We start from the raw sequence: 21,845 nt of genomic DNA, 5'->3' as shown, positions 1-21,845 counted from the left end.
AGTGCAATGAAATGATTTAACAAACAAACAAACAAACAAAAAAAACCTAAATACTGTTTACAAATAAATAAAGGACCAAACCAGTGCGTGTGTTTATTACTGGCATAATGCCTCTCCCAAGGTTTAATAGTATAAATAATGTTATTTTTCCCAATCCTGATGGAATTCAAACTCAAAACTTTTGCAGTATGAAACAAAGACAGCATAAAAAAAATGGATGTGATGACAATGAAAATAGTTTAATTCAGAAATCTATTGTTTCAACCAGTTCACCCTAACGCTGCTGCTGCTGATGATGATGATGGTGGGAAGAAAGAGGAGGAGAATGAGGGCAATGATGACAACATCAACAACAATGACAGCAAAGTTTTTTTACAAAGCCTACCTTCATATATTCTACAGAAGGTAGGAAAGTATTAGCAGCAAAGGAAGGTGAACAGGTCCCTACCACGAATCAAAACAAGGTTACAAAACCAATTCACAAAAACGTTTGATAACAATACGGTTGGTACCTGCCACTTTAAAACTTCTAAAATAAGCAATGTCTTAGATAAGGAAAGCTGTCTAAGAGCATGTAACGTCTGCAATAGAAGATAAACTTCAGCTTCAAGAGTTGCCTACTTCATCTATGCAGTAACTATACTTTCCTTAAATAAATACCAAGAATTTATAGAGAGTGAGAGAAGAAAAATGGGAAGCTGTGGCATTTGTGCTTCGTCAAGAGCATTGTTAAAAAGTATAATTAACAAAGGAGAAGAGGCAGCTAAGTAGAACTATTATAATGTTGATTTTTTTTTTAACAATGTACAAAGCATTGATAGGGGAATGGAAATGCTGATCAAATCAATTCCAGTAACCAGATGGTACTATTTAATTGGCCTTAGAAAAGTTGACAAGCAAAATTGGCCTTGTACGAATTTGAACTCAGAATGTAAAAGAACATTATGTAGGTGCAAGGGTGGCTGCATGGTAAGACGCTTGCTTCCCAACTACATGGCTCCAGTTTTAGACCCACTGTGTGGTATCTTTGTCGAGTGTTTTCTACTATAGCCTCGGGCCAACCAAAGCCTTGTAAGCGGATTTGGAAGACAGAGAAACTAACAAAAGCGCATTGTGTGTATGTGTTTGTATCTGTGTTCATCCCCCACCATTGCTTGACAACTGGTGCTGGTGTACTTATGCCCCAGTAACTTAGCAGTTTGGCAAAAGGGAAAATAGAATAAGTATCAGGCTCAAAAAAAAAGTACTGGGTTGATTCATTTGATTAAAATTTCAATGGCTGTAGTCTAACAACTGAAACAAGTAACAATTAAAAGATAACATACTACAATTTTTTCAGATGCTCTACCAATTCTTTTATCTACCATCCTCATGAAGTTTACTCGGCAATTAACAAACAACTATATTTGTTGGTTGTGGAGTAACACATAAGGTCTCAAGGGAATTAATCTTTTAAAAAACATTTTCATATAAATTTTGGTTAAGAACTTTTTCATATGAACGTGGTTAAAAAGCTCACTTTGCAACTACGTGATTTCAGATTCAATCCCACTGCACAGAACCTTGGACAAGTACCTTCTACTATAGCCTTTCACCAACCAATGCCTTGTGAGTGAATTTGAATTTTGTAGATGGAAACTGTGAAAGCTCAATGTGTGTATATACAAGGGGCTACTGAAAAGTTCTTGGCTTTAAGGGTATCACAAAAGACCTAGTTGGAAACCCAACCTACCAACTTCTTTTACAGGGCTTAGAAAAACTGAAGGGCTGCTGCAATAAGTATGTGAATCTGAGAGGGAAATATGTTGAATAAAATCATAGTTAACTGATTCTCCTATATTTTCTTTTACCCAAATCCAGGAACTTTTCAGTACTCCCTCGTGTGTGTGTACGCTATCATATATATTACATATATATGTGTGTGTGTTTTTGTGTTTATGGTTGCCCCACCTCTTGACAACCAGTGTTTGTTTGTTCGCATATTTTAGCATTTAAACTGGCCATATCTGACTGAAATATTCTACCAGTTTTATGTTCAAACCAGTCACATCTAGCCACCCACATCTACCCTACAATGTCATTCTAAAAATTAACAATCACATCTTTGAAATCTTGAAGTTAAAAGATATCTTTTATCTTTTACTTGTTTCAGTCATTAGACTGCGACCATGCTGGGGCACTGCGTTGAAGGATTTTAAGTTTAATAAGCGTGGTACTTATGCTATCAGTTTCTTTTGCAGAACTGCTTAGTTATGGGGATGTAAAAACACCAACACCAGATGTGAAGCAATGTTGGAAGACAAGTACAGAAACACAAACACACACACACATGACAGGCTTCTTTCAGTTTCCATCTACCAAATCTACTGACAAGGTTTGGGTTGACCTAAGACTATAGTAGAAGACTTGCCCAAGGTGCCACGCAGTGAGTCTGAACTTGGAACCATATGGTTGGAAAGCAAGCTTCTTACCACACAGCTATGTCTGATATTGCTTGATTAATTCAAAACAATGTGAATAAAAAAGCATTACATGTGACAGAGGAATCTGAATGTTAAATGTATGGCACTCATTATATTAACTCCAGTCTAGTACTTCACTAATTTCTAGAAACAAAATATTATTTCTCACAATGGTATAAAGCCAGAATTTTGTCATGATGTGGGTTAAAATCAATAAACCCTTTTGATATCAAATCCATCTGAGACAATCTCCAGTTCTACGATACAAACTTCCTATCTTAAAGTAATCTAAAGTAAAAATGTTCCATCAAAATTTTGGGGCTAATGTAGTTTCGCACCTCTCCTTGAAAAATGCATTTTTTTTTAAAACTTTTTTCTGATTCCTACGTTTTAGATGTCGGAGATTATGAATATGCAAAAACAAAAAAGAATGTTTCAATCTTCCTAACACCAACTACTTTACAGTGTGTGCTGATTACTTCAAAATTAATTGAAATGGAGGAAGTGTATTTCAATAGAAATATGGTAACAAAAGGGTTATAAAGGCCCTGGATCTTCTTACTGACTCTGGAAAGATCAAAGTAATGTCAATTCAAAGTGAGATTTGAACTTAGAACATAAAAGAACAAATATTGTACAACACCCGCCACACACAAACACATGCCACTCTTCTTCCTTTGCCCACATGTACTCTACAGTTTTTGCCAATGTACCAATTGGCACCTTTATTTCTCTACTTCATGTGCTTTCCATACTTTTTTGCCAGTCCACCAGACAGCACCTCCTCTTGACCACCCATATATAAAGGATAAAGATCCTTCCCAAGTCATATAGACTCATAGAGCCAGTTTCCTGTTACCCATGGCATATATATTACCCCAATGGATGGAACGCTGAACTGTTGCAGGATTACTCATTTTTGCCGGCTGAGTAGACTGGAGTGGCATGAAATGAAGGGTTTTGACCAAGAACACAATGTGTTGCCTGGTCCAGGAATCGAAACCACAATCTTACAATCATGAGTCCAACCACAAAGCCATATGCCTCCATCCTACATATACTCTACAGTTCTCTGCTAGTCTTCCAGCTCTCCATCGGTAACATGAATTTATGAAAGGAATATATATAATGCAATACACCACCACACCAAATGAGAATATAATTAGAAAAGTATTGGTTAATGAGAGTTAGAGCATTAGTTAATTAGTAATAGTAATGATGGGAAACAGTTGAAAACCTGTATATGTACATGTGTGAGAGAAACAGACAGACAGACAGACAGACAGAGATAGAGTGTGTATGTGAGACAGTGTTTGTAAGAGAGACGGACAGTGTATGAGAGAGAGTGTGTGTGTGTGAGAGAGAGATTACGTGTGTGTGAGATATAGAGATTGTGTGTGTGTGTGTGTGTGTGTGTGTGTGGGTGTGTGTGTGTGTGTGAAAGAAAAAGGAGAGAATAAAGGGGAAAAGCAAGAGGTGGGAATTATCAGACTGAAAGAGAGGAAGTATCCCAAGGATGTAGGAAGAGTGTGGGAGAGAGAGATAATGTGTTAAACAGTGGGATAAAGGAGAATGGAAGTGCTTAAGTGGTTTTTAGAAGAGAAAGACAGTGTGTGCGTGTCAGTATGAATAATTAAGAATTTAGGCTAATTCCTGTTATTAACAATAAAGGTGAAGTGACAGGATTCCAGACAAATATGAATAAAATAAGTTCACTACTAAGAACAGTGTAAGACATAAAATAGGTGAATGACTAAAAGTAAAGCTGCCAAACTTTTCAAGAAATCACCTAAATCAACCTCTTCATAAACTTTTTAGGACTTCACTAAGTCTTAATCACATCTTTAGTAAATATATATATATGATGGACTCTCCTGTCGGTCTTGATGTATCAGGAACCAACAACCTACCCTTCCTTTGTCAGTTATATTGCTTATATTGAATGTGACATTTGAATCCCGGCAGTGATTTACAAGTACAAGGATCATGGGTTGGTGCAGACAGTGTATTTGCAGCCACTCTTCTATTTTGCCTTGCACCACTAATAATATATATATATTATTCTTTAACAAGAATAACATTGTCTAAGTTTTGGTCAACTAAGCCATCATCAGCTGTCCAACGATGGCTTAGCTGGTTGGAACTTTGAAGTCACAAGATATTTTGTGAAGCACTCTACCAAGTCTACTATCACCAGCCTTATCATATGAATAAAAAAAATTTAAAAAACAGATAAAGATCCTTCCCAAACCATATAGACTCAGGTTGGTTTGCTAGTTTCCATGGTGCATATATTCCCCACCTGAACAGGACACTGGGCTGTTGCATGATTACTCATTTTTGCCTGCTGAGTGGAACAGAGCAACATGAAATGAAATATTTTAGGAATTGAAACCACAATTTCACACTCATGGGTCTTGCACCCTAACCACTAAGCTACGTGCCTCCACTATTGTATGAATAACATTAAAAAAGAAAAATTGGTTGTCTAAAACATCAAGATTCTGAACATCATCAAAGTTGGGGTGAGAGTAGTTTCAGAATTCAGAGGACAAATGAAACACCCTGAATATCCAAAATATAGAGAGAAGGCAAATAAATACCTGAGGTTAGGGTTGCCACCATATTCAAGCAGTAAATGTGTGATGGATTTATTAATTCCAGGGCCCAAATGAATTGGAGCAATATCATCATCATGGAACAGCGCATTGGGATCAATACCATCTTCTAGAAGCTGTCTGACTTTCCTGAAAAATAAAAATAGAAATACAGTGAATACAACATAATGTATATTGCAACTGTAAGTTAATGGGAACAAAATATTTTCACTTCAAATTTTGGCACAAGGCCAGCATTTTGAGGGAAGGGGTAAATTAATTACATCGACCCTAGTGCTCAACTGCTCCATATTTTATTGACCCCAAAAGGATGAAAGGCAAAGTCAACCACAGCAGAATTTGAACTCAGAACATAAAGACAGACAAAACACCACTAAGCATTTTATCTGTTGTGCTAAAGATTCTGCCAGTTCACTACTTTTATGAAAAACAAAATATATTACCTTGAAACATAGTTTACTAAATCAATTTTATCACATTATATGACAACATAAGGAATACACTTGAGCAGAAATAACAAGAACAAGTACAACAGTAGCTATGAAGACAAGAGCCACAATAAAACCATAATGGACTTGCAATCTGTTCATTAGAGTCACAGCTGCTGATAATACAAAAGCAAAAAATAAAAAAATAAAAAATGTAAATATGATTATAATTTTTCAGATTATATTAACCTTACTGCAAGAGGTGAAACTTTTTTTTTTTTTTTACTATTTACATCAATGTATATATTGATATAAATACATATACATACATACACAAACACATATATGTATGTACATACACGTGCACACACACACACACACACACACACACACACACACATATATATATATATATATATATATATATATATATATATATATATATATATATATTTGATAAGTTCGAAAGACGAACGAAAGCGCAAATATATGTATAAAATAAATGAAAGAAGTTATTCCAAAATTCTGACGACATTTTTTCAATATTTAATTCTGTACATCACACCTAACACTCTACACATATATATACACACACACACACACACACACACATTTGTATGTGTGAATGTGCATGTGTGTGCGTGCGCGCTGGTATGGCTGTATGTTTAAAAGCTCTCTTTGCAACCATGAGGTTTCAAGTTTAATTCCATTAAGGGGTGGTACTTTATGCAAGTGTCTTCTATAATAGCCTCAGGTTGACCAATACCTTGAGAGTAAAACTTCATAGACAGAAATTGAATGGTAGCCCATGTACACATATTTTGGGCCAGGTACCCATTCACAAATGATAAGTAAACTGATTTGAGCAGAATTAAATACATTACTTAAATACACAATATAATGCTTGCAATAGACTTGAATTCAAGATCTACTAATAGTCCAAGCCAATAAGTACCCAAGTCATTTCATTTTTATAACTCTCTCTCTTTTTAGAGATATGAAAGAAGATACTTGTCCAAGGTGCCATGCAATAGGACTGAGTCTGAAACCATGTGGTTAGGATACAAGCTTCTTACCACACAGCCATGCTTGCAATAAGTATGATGTGCTTTTATGTACTGATAAACTATAGGAGACTTTCTCTATTGGTAAACATTGCAGTATTTAGTGTTCTAATGCTGCATCCACTTTTAAGAGGTGAATAGTTTACCTTTTTGTATTAATACTGCTTCTGGTGCTCTCTCTATCTCTCTCTCTCTGTATGTATGTGTATATATATATATATACACACACACACACCACACACATACATACATACATACATACATACATATATAGTCCACAGATTCTCAGTATAGACGACAAAAAGATTCACACTTAGAGTCTGATGTCTGTACAGGTGATCAATTTCACAGGATTGCAGTGAATGAGAGCAGCAGAGAGTGAGCTGATGGCATTCAAAATGAACTATAACAGGGGTGTTTTTTTTATTAAAATTGAATTAAGATTTTACTATCATTTTAAATAAACAAATATATTTAGATTACAATAATTTTGTATGAGATTTTATGCAAATGCTGGTATTACAATACAAGACAAAGTTAAAAGTAAGAGCAATATTATGTTAATGTGATTTATTATGATGGCAATGTGCTTCTACCATCCTACCCCTCACCCAAACAAATTCAACCATGAATAAAAATAGTTCTCTTCTCACTCTGCTGGAATACGAAGAAGCGAAAGATATCAATTGCCTCATGAAGTGTTTAATCATAAGTCATCTTGTTTATGTGATAGTGTCTTGCTCCAGTATAGAAACTGCTCTTATCAAAAAATCTGAGAAAGAGGGGATGGAGGCAAGAAGAATAAATCTAAGATAAGCAAGATTACATTATTTTCAGTGATGAATACGAGATGTGAACTATTAAGTGAGGAGAAATGACACAAAAGTATAGGTTAGTAGAGAAACAAATGATTATAAAGGGCAGAGGGGGGAATCCATCTGAATGGAGAGTGAAGATAACATAAAGAAGGTAAAAACAGTTATCTTAAAAGGATCACGATAACAGGAATAAAAGCAATACTAAAAGCAACTGTGCAAAAATAAAAAAGTTTGAAGAATAATCAATGTTATTTTGCAATAGACTGACTATTTTCCCCCTCTCACCATATATATTTCCAGTTAGCTTTTAATACCATCTATGTTGAATATGTCCACATGAATTTCCACTACTGTTTTTCATGTAAATGGAATATGTGTAATTTAGTCTCTAAATAGGTAAATAAATTGGCAGAGTCGTTAGAACATCCCACTGCCCACTACCAGAAAAGTACTTCAATAGTGGGCAGTGAACAACCATTTACAGATGAAATCTAATAACTCAAGCTATATTAAATATCAGTAGAGGTATTTACAGAAATGTGGTTCTTGGAGAGTTTTTAGATTAAATGATTAAATGTGCATTTGATACATATATTAATATTTAGAATGAGGTTGATTTGCTGTCTCCTGTAACTTATGATCATATTAGATGTTGTAAATATTCAGTGTTAGCTTCAATCTGCAACATATGTTACTCTTTTACTCGTTTCAGTCATTTGACTGCAGCCATGCTGGAGCACCGCCTTTAGTCGAGCAAATAGACCCCAGGACTTATTCTTTGTAAGCCTAGTACTTATTCTATCGCTCTCTTTTTGCCGAACCGCTAGGTTATGGGGACGTAAACACACCACCATCGGTTGTCAAGCGATGTTGGGGGGGACAAACACAGACACACAAACACACACACACACATATATACATACATATATACGATGGGATCTTTCAGTTTCCGTCTACCAAATCCACTCACAAGGTTTTGGTCGGCCCGAGGCTATAGTAGAAGACACTTGCCCAAGGTGCCATGCAGTGGGAATGGACCCAGAACCGTGTGGTTGGTAAGCAAGCTACTTACCACGCAGCCACTCTGCGAAATCATGTATTGTTGTAAACTGCACTCATAGAACCTGTATCATAACTTGAAATGAAAATACCATCATATGGTTACAACCTATATGATATACAAATATGATCTTTAATAGCAACCAGTGCTATATTATAAAACAGAAACAAAAATGTAACCTGTACCATATCATTTACTGTTGTCAATATTGTTCTTTTTGCTCTGCCTTATTTTTCTTCTAATCCCCATTCTTCATCTGTCATCTCTTTCCCCTAAACTTTATCTTTCACTTTTCATCTTCACACTTGAGCTATCCTCCTAAATTTCTAGCATTTTATTATATTGGAAACTTACAAACAAAAAAGATTAACATACAAATGCATTATACTCCTGCATATTATATAGGATCCCAAACACTGTTGTAAATACAACCTACAAAGGTTGCACATTTTCACATTCTGTAAACAGTTAGTGATTATCAATGAAGATAATTTCATTCATTACCTCATAATGTGTTTTACTATGATTATGAATAGGGTACAAGGACAGGTCTTTAAAGCAATCAGTTTGGATTTCTCAATTCAATGCTTCTTTCAAGGACAATTAGTATACATTGCAGCTTCCAGAACTGGAGGTACTGAGGAATTTTCATGGCTCCAAATAACCAAACAAGAAATATTGCCTACTAAGAGGCTTTATCTGACTGATGCATTTTTGCAGGAGATAAACCAGGGAGTCAAGTCAGTAAGGAGGCCAATTAATAGTAAAATTATCAGATATACGGAGATGTACTTGCACAGCAAGGGACCTAATATGAGATCGTGTGCTGGAACGAAAACAATTGCAGCATGGAAGGTGTTTATAACCCATTTAAAATAACACACAAAAACCGTTAGATTCACTTCAACATTTAAATTTAATTTGTCAAAATATTTTCGTCGCTTTGGGACCGTGACATGTTCACTGACAAAATTCTGTGCAGCACAGAATTTTGTCAGTGAACAGGTCGCGGTCTCAAAGCGACGAAAATATTTTGACAAATTAAATTTAAATGTTGAAGTGAATCTAACGGTTTTTGTGTATCAGATATAGTTTATTAAAAAACATTTAATCAACATGGCTAAACTTTTTCCTTAATTAATCGTAGCTGAAAATCAACTTGTTGCCTGGGCATTTGACCAGGTCATTAGACTAGCTTATAAACAGCTAAGATTTATTATTTACAATCTAATGTGAAAACACATTGCCTTGATCAAAGAAAGCTGAGATGACAGTTGACATTACAATAGGATTAAATGTTTGAGATGTCAATGAACATCACACAATCCTTTTCCTTCAAAATATATGTGTTCTGTACTTCAGCAATAACTCATTATCATACTAAAAAGAGTGGGTGATTTAGCACTAACAGTACTGAGTTATGTGTGTACAGTCTATAGTTTTAGCTCCCCATTCAAATTCTGTTAGACTCAACCGTGCCTCCTATTCTTCTTGGACAGAGAATTAATTATCAGAAATGTTATAGAGACTTTTCAACATCAGCAAAAGATATTATTATTATAATTTCACTAGTCCTCCAGGCAATCACAGAGGAGTTCAAGACAGGTTGCCCCTGGGAGCTCCTCTATGCTGATGACCTTGCCCTAATTGCGGAGTCACTATCAGAACTAGAGGAGAAGTTTCAGGTGTGGAAGCAAGGTCTAGAATTGAAGGGCCTTAGAGTCAACCTAGCTAAAACCAAAATCCTAATAAGTAGGAAGGTAGATAAAACACAAACCCCTTCAGGTAGATGGCCCTGCTCAGTATGTAGAAAAGGAGTAGGTAGTAACTCTATAAGATGTACCCGGTGCAAGCTATGGACACATAAGAGGTGCAGCAACATCAAAGGCAGGTTAACTAGCAAGTTAGTTTTTGTTTGTGGCAGATGTTCAGGTGCAATAAAGACTGCAAACAAACAGGAAACAACTTCTATCTCATTCCAGGGTGAAAAACTAGAGGTAGTCGATAGCTTCCGCTATCTGGGCGACCAAGTTAGTAGTGGGGGTGGGTGCGCTGAAAGTGTAGCTGCTAGAATAAGAATAGCCTGGGCAAAGTTTAGAGAGCTCTTACCCCTGCTGGCGACAAAGGGACTCTCACTCAGAGTAAAAGGCAGACTGTATGACGCATGCGTACGAACAACCATGCTACATGGCAGTGAAACATGGGCTGTAACTGCTGAGGACATACGTAAGCTCGCAAGGAATGAAGCCAGTATGCTCCGTTGGATGTGTAATGTCAATGTGAATACCCGTCAGAGTGTAAGTATCTTGAGAGAAAAGCTGAACATTAGAAGCATCAGTTGTGGCGTGCAAGAGAGACGATTGCGCTGGTATGGACATGTGGTGAGAATGGAGGAGGATAGCTGCGTGAAAAAGTGCCACACCCTAACAGTTGAGGGAACCCGTGGAAGAGGTAGGCCCAGGAAGACCTGGGCTGAGGTGGTGAGGCAAGACCTTCGTACATTGGGCCTCACCGAGGCGATGACTACGGACCGAGACCTTTGGAAATGGGCTGTGCGTGAGAAGACCCGGCAAGCCAAGTAAGATCGTTGCCAGTGCCCCTGGACTGGTTCTTGTGCGGGTGGCACATGAGATGCACCATTTTGAGCGTGGCCGTTGCCAGTACCGCCTGACTGGCTCCTGTAGGATTTTCGAGCGAGATCGTTGCCAGTGCCCCTGGACTGGCTTGTGCGGGTGGCACATAAAAGACACCATTTCGAGCGTGGCCGTTTTCGTGCGGGTGACACGTAAAAGCACCCACTACACTCTCTGAGTGGTTGGCGTTAGGAAGGGCATCCAGCTGTAGAAACTCTGCCAAATCAGACTGGAGCCTGGTGTTGCCATCCGGTTTCACCAGTCCTCAGTCAAATCGTCCAACCCATGCTAGCATGGAAAGCGGACGTTAAACGATGATGATGATGATGATGATGATTTAGTGATTCTCCACTATTATTTACAGGTGATACCAATGTATAAACAGAGGATAAGGACAAGCAAACTATTTCTAAAATCTAACAAACCTGCAAAACAAGAAACAACTATAAATTTCTTTTTATATCTTCTCATTCGTAAAAATAAGTTTTACTTTTTCTTGTATTATGTACAAGATTCTCTCATGGCAGTTCTATTTTAGTAATAATTGCCCATTTTTTTGTGTTTTCTTTTGTGAAAATGTTTTATTCATTACAATATTTTGCCGTATAGCCAAATTATTTGCATTTTCAGCAAATAACTGCTTTCTTAGCCAAACATTTGTTTTTTTTTTGTTTTTTTTACATATTAAAATGATATATCTTTAGATTCACCAAAGCCAACAATGAGTTAGACTATTGCTTTAGCTGCTATTCAAGCTATGATTGCCCTTCCTATTTATTTGCCATGTTATTAAAAGAATTTAATACTGTGGTGTTTTTGTACATTTTAAAAGAAGGTAGGAGGGTTGTGGGTGAAATTTAGTACATAATATATTCATATACTGCAGTAACAAAACCATAATGAAACATGTCATATACTGATGGCTCTCAATTAGCTACTTCTGTATCATATGTCTGTCCAAACAGAGCTAACTGGGATGAGCTCAATAATTAAAAGAACCAGAGTTGATATTTGCTCATAACAAGTTCCCTGCATAAGGTTTGATGGCTCAAATTCGAAAGCTGACAATTATTAGAGACAATGACATAAGAATAGAAAAAGAGTTAAGTTGGACAATATATTCTGAATCAATCACACAAGCTAAATAGTTTTGACAATGTGTCACTTCAGTTGTTTAGCAAACTACCATCCCTTCTCATTGTATTAGTGATAGAGTGCCCTTACTACATGTATTGTGGCACTCTGTTAGTTACGACAAAGAGGGTACCAGTTGATCCGATCAACGGAACAGCCTGCTCATGAAATTAGCATGCAAGTGACTGAGCACTCCACAGACACGTGTACCCTTAATGTAGTTCTTGGAGAGATTCAGTGTGACACAGAGTGTAACAAGGCTGGCTCTTTGAAATACAGGTACAACAGAAACAGGGGGAAAGAGTGAGAGAAAGTTGTGGTGGAAGAGTACAGCAGGGTTCACCATAACCCTCTGCCAGAGCCTCGTGGAACTTTAGGTGTTTTTGCTCAATAAACACTCACAACGCCCAGTCTGGGAATTGAAACCGCGATCCTATGACCACGAGCTCACTGCCCTAACCACTGGGCCATTGGGCTTCCACTACATGTGTAGTTGCTACATGTGTACCTACTCATCATATTAGTAAGTTATAGAGTATTCCACATACATGGTACCTTTAATGCAGAAAAGCATGCCAGAAAGATAGCCTTTTAACCCTTTAAGCATTTAAATCAGTCATAACTGGCCTTAATATTTCACGTGTTTTATGCTAAACTGGCTAGATCCAACCTCTCAGACCTACCCTAAAATGTCATTCTAAAAGTATACAAACACACCATTGAAATCTTGAAGCTGCAAGAGAATGATTAATTCAAAACAATATGAATAAATAAGCATTACATTTGACAAAGAAATCTGAATGTTAAAGGGTTAAATTAGTCTCTCTGATGGGCTTCCCTAGGTTTTGTTTCTTCAATTTCATTCACAGGTTTGGGACAACTTGCAGCTAAGGTAGAAGATACTTGCCCAAAATGCCATGAAAATGGGATCAGCCTTGAAACTTCATGATTCTGAAGCAAACTTTCTAACCACATGAACCTGCCTTTGCACTAAGATATCAAATATTAAGTGTTGTTGAAGGTTGTCTTAAAAGAGTGATATGATAAAAGGAGAGTTGTGATTTAATAGAATTGTTGAGAGCCTTATCTTGACAATTGTTTTTAAATCAAAAATGTGTTGGTGCTGGAGTACAGTAGCAGCTATATGAGTGCCATGTGAGATTCTTGACTTTGAAGATAACTAGTGAAAGAGACAGGCCTGATCTGGGTTTCATGCAATACTGCAGGTCATGTAAAACAAAAGAAACTGGCCTTGCAGATATTACGTAATTTCTAGTGAATGTAGCAAACACAACCCAATCAGAAAAGCTATGAGATAGTGGTGATAATAGTAATAACAGTAATGGCGGTGTTGATACTCTAAGATGACAAGAAAAATCAAAATAAAAAAATACACTCGGTAACAGGGGTCAAAGGGGGCTACACAACAAGTGCATCAGTCTAAATCCTACCATTAAACAGTGAGTAGATTTATTATTCTTCGCAGTTGACTTGACCTTGCTGTATCTTGCACTGATTCATGTCAGTGCAACCACAGCAAGCATTACTGCTGCTGCTGCTGCCACCATCATCACAAAGAACAGAGAGACAGAGGGTGTTTAACACAGCCCTTCCCACTGAATTACACCAATAGCTGTCATGTCAAAAAATGCCCTCAGAGCATGTTAGACATGCACTAAATAACCTTGTTGACTTCCTGCAGTAAAAGGAAGGGCTTCACAGTTATCAGTGTTGCGACCTTCCATCACAATACCGATGACAGCAACAAAAATAACATTTCATTTAATTATTGGTTTCATCTTCTTGATTTTATTGAATTTTTGTTAAACGAATACCAGTATTCACTGCTGCTGTTGCTACTACTACACCTACTACTGGCATGTATGATAATAGTTAACATAAACATCTTAATAGAGGTACAATATTGTGACCACATGCAAAACTATCTTGTTTACTTGAGAAACTAATATGACACCCAGCTTGTGGCTGAAAGGCCTACATGAATGTATTGACCCTTGTTGGTTAATCCATGTGTACAAAATATTCCCGACAGTTCATACCAAAATATATTCCTATAATAACTCATATCAACACTTGATTTTACAGAAACATCTAACTGACATCAGCACAAAAAAAAAAGTCTGATTATAGAAAGAAATTTAATAATCAGTTGCTATTAAGGTTAATGTAGGAAACTATCTATGAATCTGGTCACGAGTTCAAACTCAATTACAACCAAGACCAGTAGCCTATCATAGGTACTGAAATTTGGAACATGTTTAAATGATAGTATAAAAAGGAAAATAACTGATAACTTTTAAAGGTTGCTAAGAAGCTTACTTCACAGTTGTGTGGTTTGAAGCTGGATCTCACTGTATAACCCCTCAAAACGTCTGCTACAGAGTTGGGTTAACTTGTGAGTGAAATTTGGTACATGGAAATAGCATGGAACCCATCAAATAGAACTTTCCTGTTCATATGTGGTAGATCTAACCCATTGGCTGATTTAACACCAGTACCTGGTTCCCTGTCTGAGAATAATTTCTGCCCACAAGTAATGGAAGCTCAAAGAGACATGAACTCTCTCTTCTAAACTTTTAGCATTCAGATTTCTTCGTCAAATGTATTGCTTATTTTTTCACATTGTTTTGAATTAATCATGCATTATTTTGTAGCTTCAAGATTTCAGTGGTGTCAGTGTATATTTTTAGAATGACAGTGTAGGACAGGTATGAGAGGTTAGATCTGGTTAGTTTTAACATAAAACGGGTTAGAATATTTGGACCGAATATGACTGGATTAAAGGTTAATCTTCTCAGTTAGAAGGTTAATCTTCTCAGCAGTTAGAATTAAAATAATGTATGTCACCTCAAAAACCAATATCTATGTAGTGTATCATGATCAAAAACCACTGTCTAAATAGTGTGTAAGATAGACATGCTTTAACATAACCTGGGCTACTGCCAAGAGCTTGTAAGAATGATGAGTACATAAATAGAATTTGCACAACTGTAAAACAAACCTGTATGACACAGCTGACACACTGTGGGTTTGCTACTACGCCACAATATAAATTACAGCATAGAACACAATAAATATGTATTTAAATATAAATCAGGAGCTCTGAGCTAATTTCAGCTATAACCTAAAACAATCATAACAGAAATCAAATATGGGATAAATAGGGCTGTGTGGTTACAAAGTTCACTTTGCAACCATTTGGTATAGGATTTGGTCCCATTACAAAATACCTTAGGGGTCTTCTATTCTAGCTTCAGGTGGACCAATACCTTATGAATGAAATTCAGTAGATGGAAATGGTGTGGAAGCCACCCATTTGTATGTATAAATGTATCTGTGTGCATGTGTATGTATGGGTGCATGTGTGTGTGTGTGTGTGTGTGTGTGTGTGCATGTATGGGGAGAGATGGGTGGCCCCATTAATCTTGGCAGTGGTGATACTGATTTATATTCCTCGTCAAAAAAATCTAGCCGCTTGGCAGTTTGAAATAAAGTTTGACACCAAGAAGGGAGTCTCAACAAGTCTCATCCAATATCAGCATGGAAAAGTGGATATAAAAAGGATAATACATGATAATTATGTTAAATGATGGATAGTGTGGAATACAAGGTTGTTTCAAAAAGTTTCCAAACTAGTGCTGTAGTGTGCCAACAGATAGCAGTACATGGTTGCATGTGCAGTGAGAACTAGAATTGACCTTCATCAGGCATTGTGCTGAAATTTGTGTTTTCCTGATCACATGTATGCTGTAGTCTATGTGATTTTCATCATGGACAGCATGCTGGAACAAAGAGCCAATGTGAAATTTTGCATTAAACTTGGGAAGTCTGCTACACAGACATTGAGAATGCTTTCAGCAAGCTTACAGCGACAAGGCAATAGGTCATACACATGTTTCATGTGGCACAGGCACTTCAAAAGGCATGACAGAGCAGCAGCTTAATCAAAAGCATGCTCGTTTTTTCAAAATCTGTGGTATAGTGCATCGAGAATTTGTCTCCCAGACCCAAACTATTAATCAATAATTCTACTGTGACATTTTGAAACGTTTGAGGGAGGACATTTAGTGAAATCAGCTGGCTCTGTGGAGCGTGAAAAATTGTCATAACAATGCACCCTGTCACCAAGCTTTCCTCACTCATGAGTTTCTTGCCAAAAAGAACATGGTATCACTTCCACACCCACCCTGTTCGCCAGATTTAGCACCTGCAAACTTTTGTCTCTTTCCCAAGATGAAAATGCAGCTCAAAGAGCACCATTTTAACACCATTGTCAAGATCTAGAGTGAATCACAAAAGGTCCTCAACTCACTTATGGAAAACAACTTCCAGACTGGATTCCAAAAGTGGTAGGAATGCTGGGATCAGTGTATTGCTGCACAAGGTGACTATTTCAAAGGGGATGATGTTAGAACTTAGGTTAAATAAGTCATTTTTTATTAAACATAATTAGTCCAGGAACTTTTTGATACTGCCTCTTACATAATTAACCTCTTTAAATATGTGATGTTGATGCAAGTAACATGGATGTTGTTAGCCAACCTAGCTGAGAACAGATTTATAATCCCCTTTTATATGAATAATTGGTTAATGGTAGGAGTGGTATTTAAATTAAAACTGATTTCTAAATTTCTTCTTCTAAGATATATGATAGGTGTGACCACATTTGTTTGACTTAAGAGTTCCACCTAATTTCAAATGCATTCAAATTTACATGATGTGAAAAACTTTAAATAAACATATCTATTCTATTACATTCTATAACATAGAGACACAGACACATAAGAATGTATGAAAATGTTTAAATTCATCTGTTGGGTTGGCCAAGAAGTTTGTTCCAGTTTTTGTAGACACTGAAGTACAGACACTCTAATAAGTAGCTAACTTTAGTCTTCCTTGTGCATGCACACTTGTTAGATACATGGCAATTCAATATAGTTCAACACAAACTTGCAATGAGGCATGTATTTTGTGTGCATGGGATCACCCTAAAAATGGGCAAAACAAACATTTTCAACACTGCATTTTTTTTTTTTAATTTTTAACAATGACAAGAAAGTGGTGGAAACCTGCAGGAAGATATATGTTCTGTAGAGAGGCTGCTGTTATGGAATGTTCTTGCCAAAAGTGATTTTCAAGATTTCGACTGTGAAACCTTTTGGTTCAAGATGCACCATGCACTGGCCAGCCAACAGCAACAAAATGAAGGTGCTAGTCAATACCAACTCCTGTTCTACGATCAAGATGATCACAGATATTCTCCAAATATCCAAACAGAATGTTGAAACCCATCTGCATCAATTGAATGAGGCTAAACTTGCATAATGGATTTCCATCTGCAATTTGTTGCAGGAACGTGATGGAAATGATCCTTTTTTGAAGAGAATGATGACAAGGGATGAAAAATGGGTTGTCTACAATGATGTGAAGCACAAATAATCATGAGAGAAAAGTGGCAAACCACCACTAACAACCTCCAAAGCAGAACTTCACCCAAAGAAGATTATGCTTTCAATTTGGTAGGATTGGAAGGGTGTTGTCTTGTATGAGCTCCTTCCCATGGACAGGACCATCAATTTGGATATGTACTGTGTCCAGCTGGACAAATTAAATGCAGTGATCCACCAGAAGTGTCCAGCACTTTCTGACTGTAAGGACATTATCTTTCATCACAATAATGCCAGACCACACACTTCTTTGCAGGCATGGCAGAAGTTACTGGAACTTGGTTCAGAAGTTCTGCTGCACCCTCCATATTCACCTGACCATCTGCCTTTATGTTTCCACCTGTTTTGGTGTCTTCAAAGTTCAGTGAATGGACAAATTTTCAATTCTGAAAAGGATGTAAAAATTCACCAGGGAGAGTTTTTCACCAGTAAAGACAGGAAATTCTTTTTGAGAAGGGAATAATTGATCTGCCTACAGCATGGCAGCAGAGACTGGAATGAAATGGTACTTATATCATTGATTGAATACATCACTTTATGTTTAAAACTTGTCTTATTTTTGCTTAAAAAACCAAATGGACATTTTGGTTAACTCTATATAAATGGTTTTATAGCAGTTCCTGTTCGTATGATGTTAGGGTTATTTTCGCACTTTACCCAGAACAACCCTTAAACAAGTAAGTAGTATTTTCCTCAACAAAAGATCTACTTATTTCGGTTAGTGACTTATTCATGAATATACCATGAATGACGATGCCTTTCATGTCATTTCAGCCAATTGACAGGCACTACATGAAGAACTTTTCAGAGTTACTGACATTGAATTGCTATTATCTCATATCCGATTTGCCTGTAATTACGTGACATGCTTCATGATTTTGGTATACATACCTTATTGGTATTTCCTCCTAAGTTCTATGTACTCTGGGAATGCATTAAAGCCCTTTCCAGGGCTACTTTATTTGAATTGTTACTATCGGGTAACTAATTTGCAGGTTATTACATAACTGACTTCACGATTTTGGTATTCATAATTATTGGGATTTCCTAAAAACAAAATCCTATGTAAGACGGTTCGGTATTCTCTGTAAATGCACAAAAACTGTTTTAAGGGCTACATACTTTGTAGTGTTCCTATTGGATTAGCAAAACAATTATGAGAACGGGACCAGGAGATAAGCCCCACTTTTCCAGGAATTACCAGGTACGTCAGCTAGTAGAGTATATAACTTGGCTGACATTAGGATTGAACTTATGCCCACATTCACCTATTGTCCCTCAATAATTACACATTTACTTCTCTTTATATACCAATATTAAACAGAAGTCAACAACTCTTTCATACCACAATACTTAATCATGAGAAACTTAAGAAGTGCTATAAATGATATCTACTGGAATCTCTCTAAAGTTGAGGTGAACACAAAAATATACGATGAGTTACATTTTTCACCTATGTGTACAGCATGGATATGAACATGAAACTTTTGAAAGCCTGTCTAATTACGTTAATCCCATGAAATCAGATCTGGTAGACTGTAAAATCAGTGGTAAAATTCTGCTTTAAGCACACCATATAACCCCTCGTAATTTAAAAAAATTTTTTTTAGAATTTTCAGAAAATTTTGGCAAATTTGTGTTCTACAATGGGAATTCTTGATTATGCAAAAACAAAACAAAAAAAAAATTGATGCATGATTTAAGGGCTGTTATTTTTAGCACATCTCACAACATCCTCATACCTTCCCTGTTTGTTCGTCAGTCTGACGTATTGAAGTTTTCAATATCTTTCTCCCCATAAACATATTCAATGATCTATTACTGGGATTTAAGCCAAAAGTTTGAATTGTGTGTATTTTTAAACTGTGAATAAAAAAAGGAAGTAATTTTTTAATTTCATAAAATTAGAAAAAAATTTTTTCATAGTCATGTGATTTCCCATGTGTATGATACAAATTCAAAAAAAAAAATGAAAATTTCCAAAAATAAATAAATTATGAGGGATTATATGGTGTGCTTAAAGCAGACTTCCGCCAAATTTGAAAGCTAAAGATTATTTATCTTGCTTGGAAACAGGTGCAGATTGGCAACAGAAAGAAAATCTGTCTCAATAAATGCCTTCTGACCCATGCTAGCATGGAAAAGTGGACATTAAGATGATGATGGTGATGGTAAAAAAAAATCCTCAGCTTGAAATTTTAATAACTGTTTTCAATAATTGAAAATGTTTAGGTCAGATGAAGATACTGTAACATTTTAACAGATTAAAGAGCTGTCATAGAAAAAAGTATCAGAGCCATTAGAATAAGTCATTTCAAAGACTAAATCCTATATATATTATGTCAAAATAAGCAAATGTGTAAAAAAATTAAAATTAAAGTCACTCAGCCCCAAAGCTAACCAAACCCAAAACAGCTTGTATTTAGGAGCTTATGACAAACTGCAGGGTTTTCCCAACTCTGTGAAAAAGCTGGTGGAACATCAATTTTAATGTACCTTGAAATTTATAAGGAAAGCTTATAATAGATTAAATTGACTACACTATATGTTCAGTTACTTTATAGGTCCTGGAAAAAGAGAACTCAAAGTTGACTCTGGTGAGATTTGAAATCAGAAAACAAAGGGAGAAAACTAACAACTGTAAAGGTGCTGAGTCCAAACTCTGACAAAACTATCACACCACTGCCTCTAGTATCTTTTCTTAATCCAATATATCCAATTTCATGTACTATAAACAAACAAGACACATGTTTAATTGTATTGTACAATCCAACCTTCCCCTGCTGTAATTAGATGTCAGTGGTCTCACTCTGGTAAATAGTTATAAACTAATGGACAAGATCGTTGAGAGAAATTTTTCACATGTACCAGTGATGGATAGATGGATGAATGAATCTTCTTTCACTTGTTTCAGTCATTGCACTGTGGCCATGCTGGGGCACTGCCTTAAAGAAATATTAGTGGAATGAATTAACTTCAGTGCTTATTTGTATTCTTTTAAGCCTGGTACTTGTTCTATAGATCTTTTGTTTTGCCAAACCGCTAAGTTATAAGGATGTAAACAAACAGCAGTTGTTAAACAGTGGTGGGGAACAAACAAAGACACGCACACGCTCATACACACGCACATATGATGGGCTTCTTTCAGTTTCCATCTACCTACCAAATCTACTCCTAAGGCTTTGGTTGGCCTGAAGTTATAGTAGAAGACACTTGCCCAAGATGCCATATAGTGGGACAGAACCCAGAACCATGTAGTTGGGAAGCAAGCTTCTTACCACACAGCCATACCAGTGCCTGCATAAACTTTGCAAGTTTTTACTTGATATTCAGAAACATGCCTACCTACTACCACATCAATATGATAGCAACTTATCTTTTGCCTTTACCAAAATTTTATCCAAATGTAAAACAAACAGGCATGCATTCTTGTTTATTTTAAAGATAGATTTATTCATGCATGCACAAACAGATGCCCTACACGTGCGCACACACAAATTCTGAGAATACAATCCTGGCTACGCATGTCTGATAGAGAGTGATAGGGATTTTATAACATCTCAAGACTGCAATGAATTTATTCATTTCCTTTTGAAAATAAAAATTGTATAGAATTTTAGTATTGATTCCACCCAACTTTAAACTATTTATGATAAAATAGTTGCCTTCATTTTCATTTGAGCAAAATCTATACCATAAGATCCTTTCTTAAATGTAGCTAAACTCAGATCAGAAGTTTATTATAAATTAAATGTAAACTGAAACGGCCAAATAACAGCAGTAAGACAGATGTTGTAATAATAATGAAATGGAGTTGGGGAGAAAGTAAGCAAAGGTAGGAGCAATGTTTCACCACTCCCACACCAAGAGACATCCACAAGACTAAAAAGATAAACAACTCTGTGTGTAGTGTGATGTGTGTATACATGTACTTGCATGAGTGTCTATGCGTTAGCTAGGTACATGTGTACCTCACAAGGCTCACATTAATTCATATAAGTGAAGCATTTATTTTACTAAGAATGCTTACAACTAACTGGAAATTAGTTAGGGCTATGGCCATTATCTATGAGAAATATCTTCTTTTACTTGTTTCAGTCATTAGACTGTGGCCATACTGGGGTGCCGCTTTGAAGAATTTTAGTTGAATGAATTGGCTC

At 36.4% G+C, this 21,845-nt stretch overlaps 1 protein-coding gene across 3 annotated transcripts in view; it reads right to left on the bottom strand.

Annotated features, from left to right (window-relative positions):
- Window positions 1-21,845, bottom strand: part of LOC106880612 (uncharacterized) — a 98,884-nt gene that overhangs the window by 28,071 nt on the left and 48,968 nt on the right. For all 3 annotated transcript variants that reach the window (XM_052973234.2, XM_052973236.2, XM_052973235.2), the window contains exon 2: window positions 5,066-5,209. In XM_052973234.2, coding sequence (XP_052829194.1) covers window positions 5,066-5,209 — 144 coding nt within the window. The remainder of the gene's footprint in view (window positions 1-5,065; window positions 5,210-21,845) is intronic.

Source organism: Octopus bimaculoides, chromosome 15 (assembly GCF_046866305.1).
Source record: "Octopus bimaculoides isolate indiv1 chromosome 15, ASM4686630v1, whole genome shotgun sequence".
NCBI lineage: Eukaryota > Metazoa > Mollusca > Cephalopoda > Octopoda > Octopodidae > Octopus > Octopus bimaculoides.
Note: the sequence above shows the minus strand (reverse complement) of the source record. Positions and strands in the feature narration are given on the sequence as shown.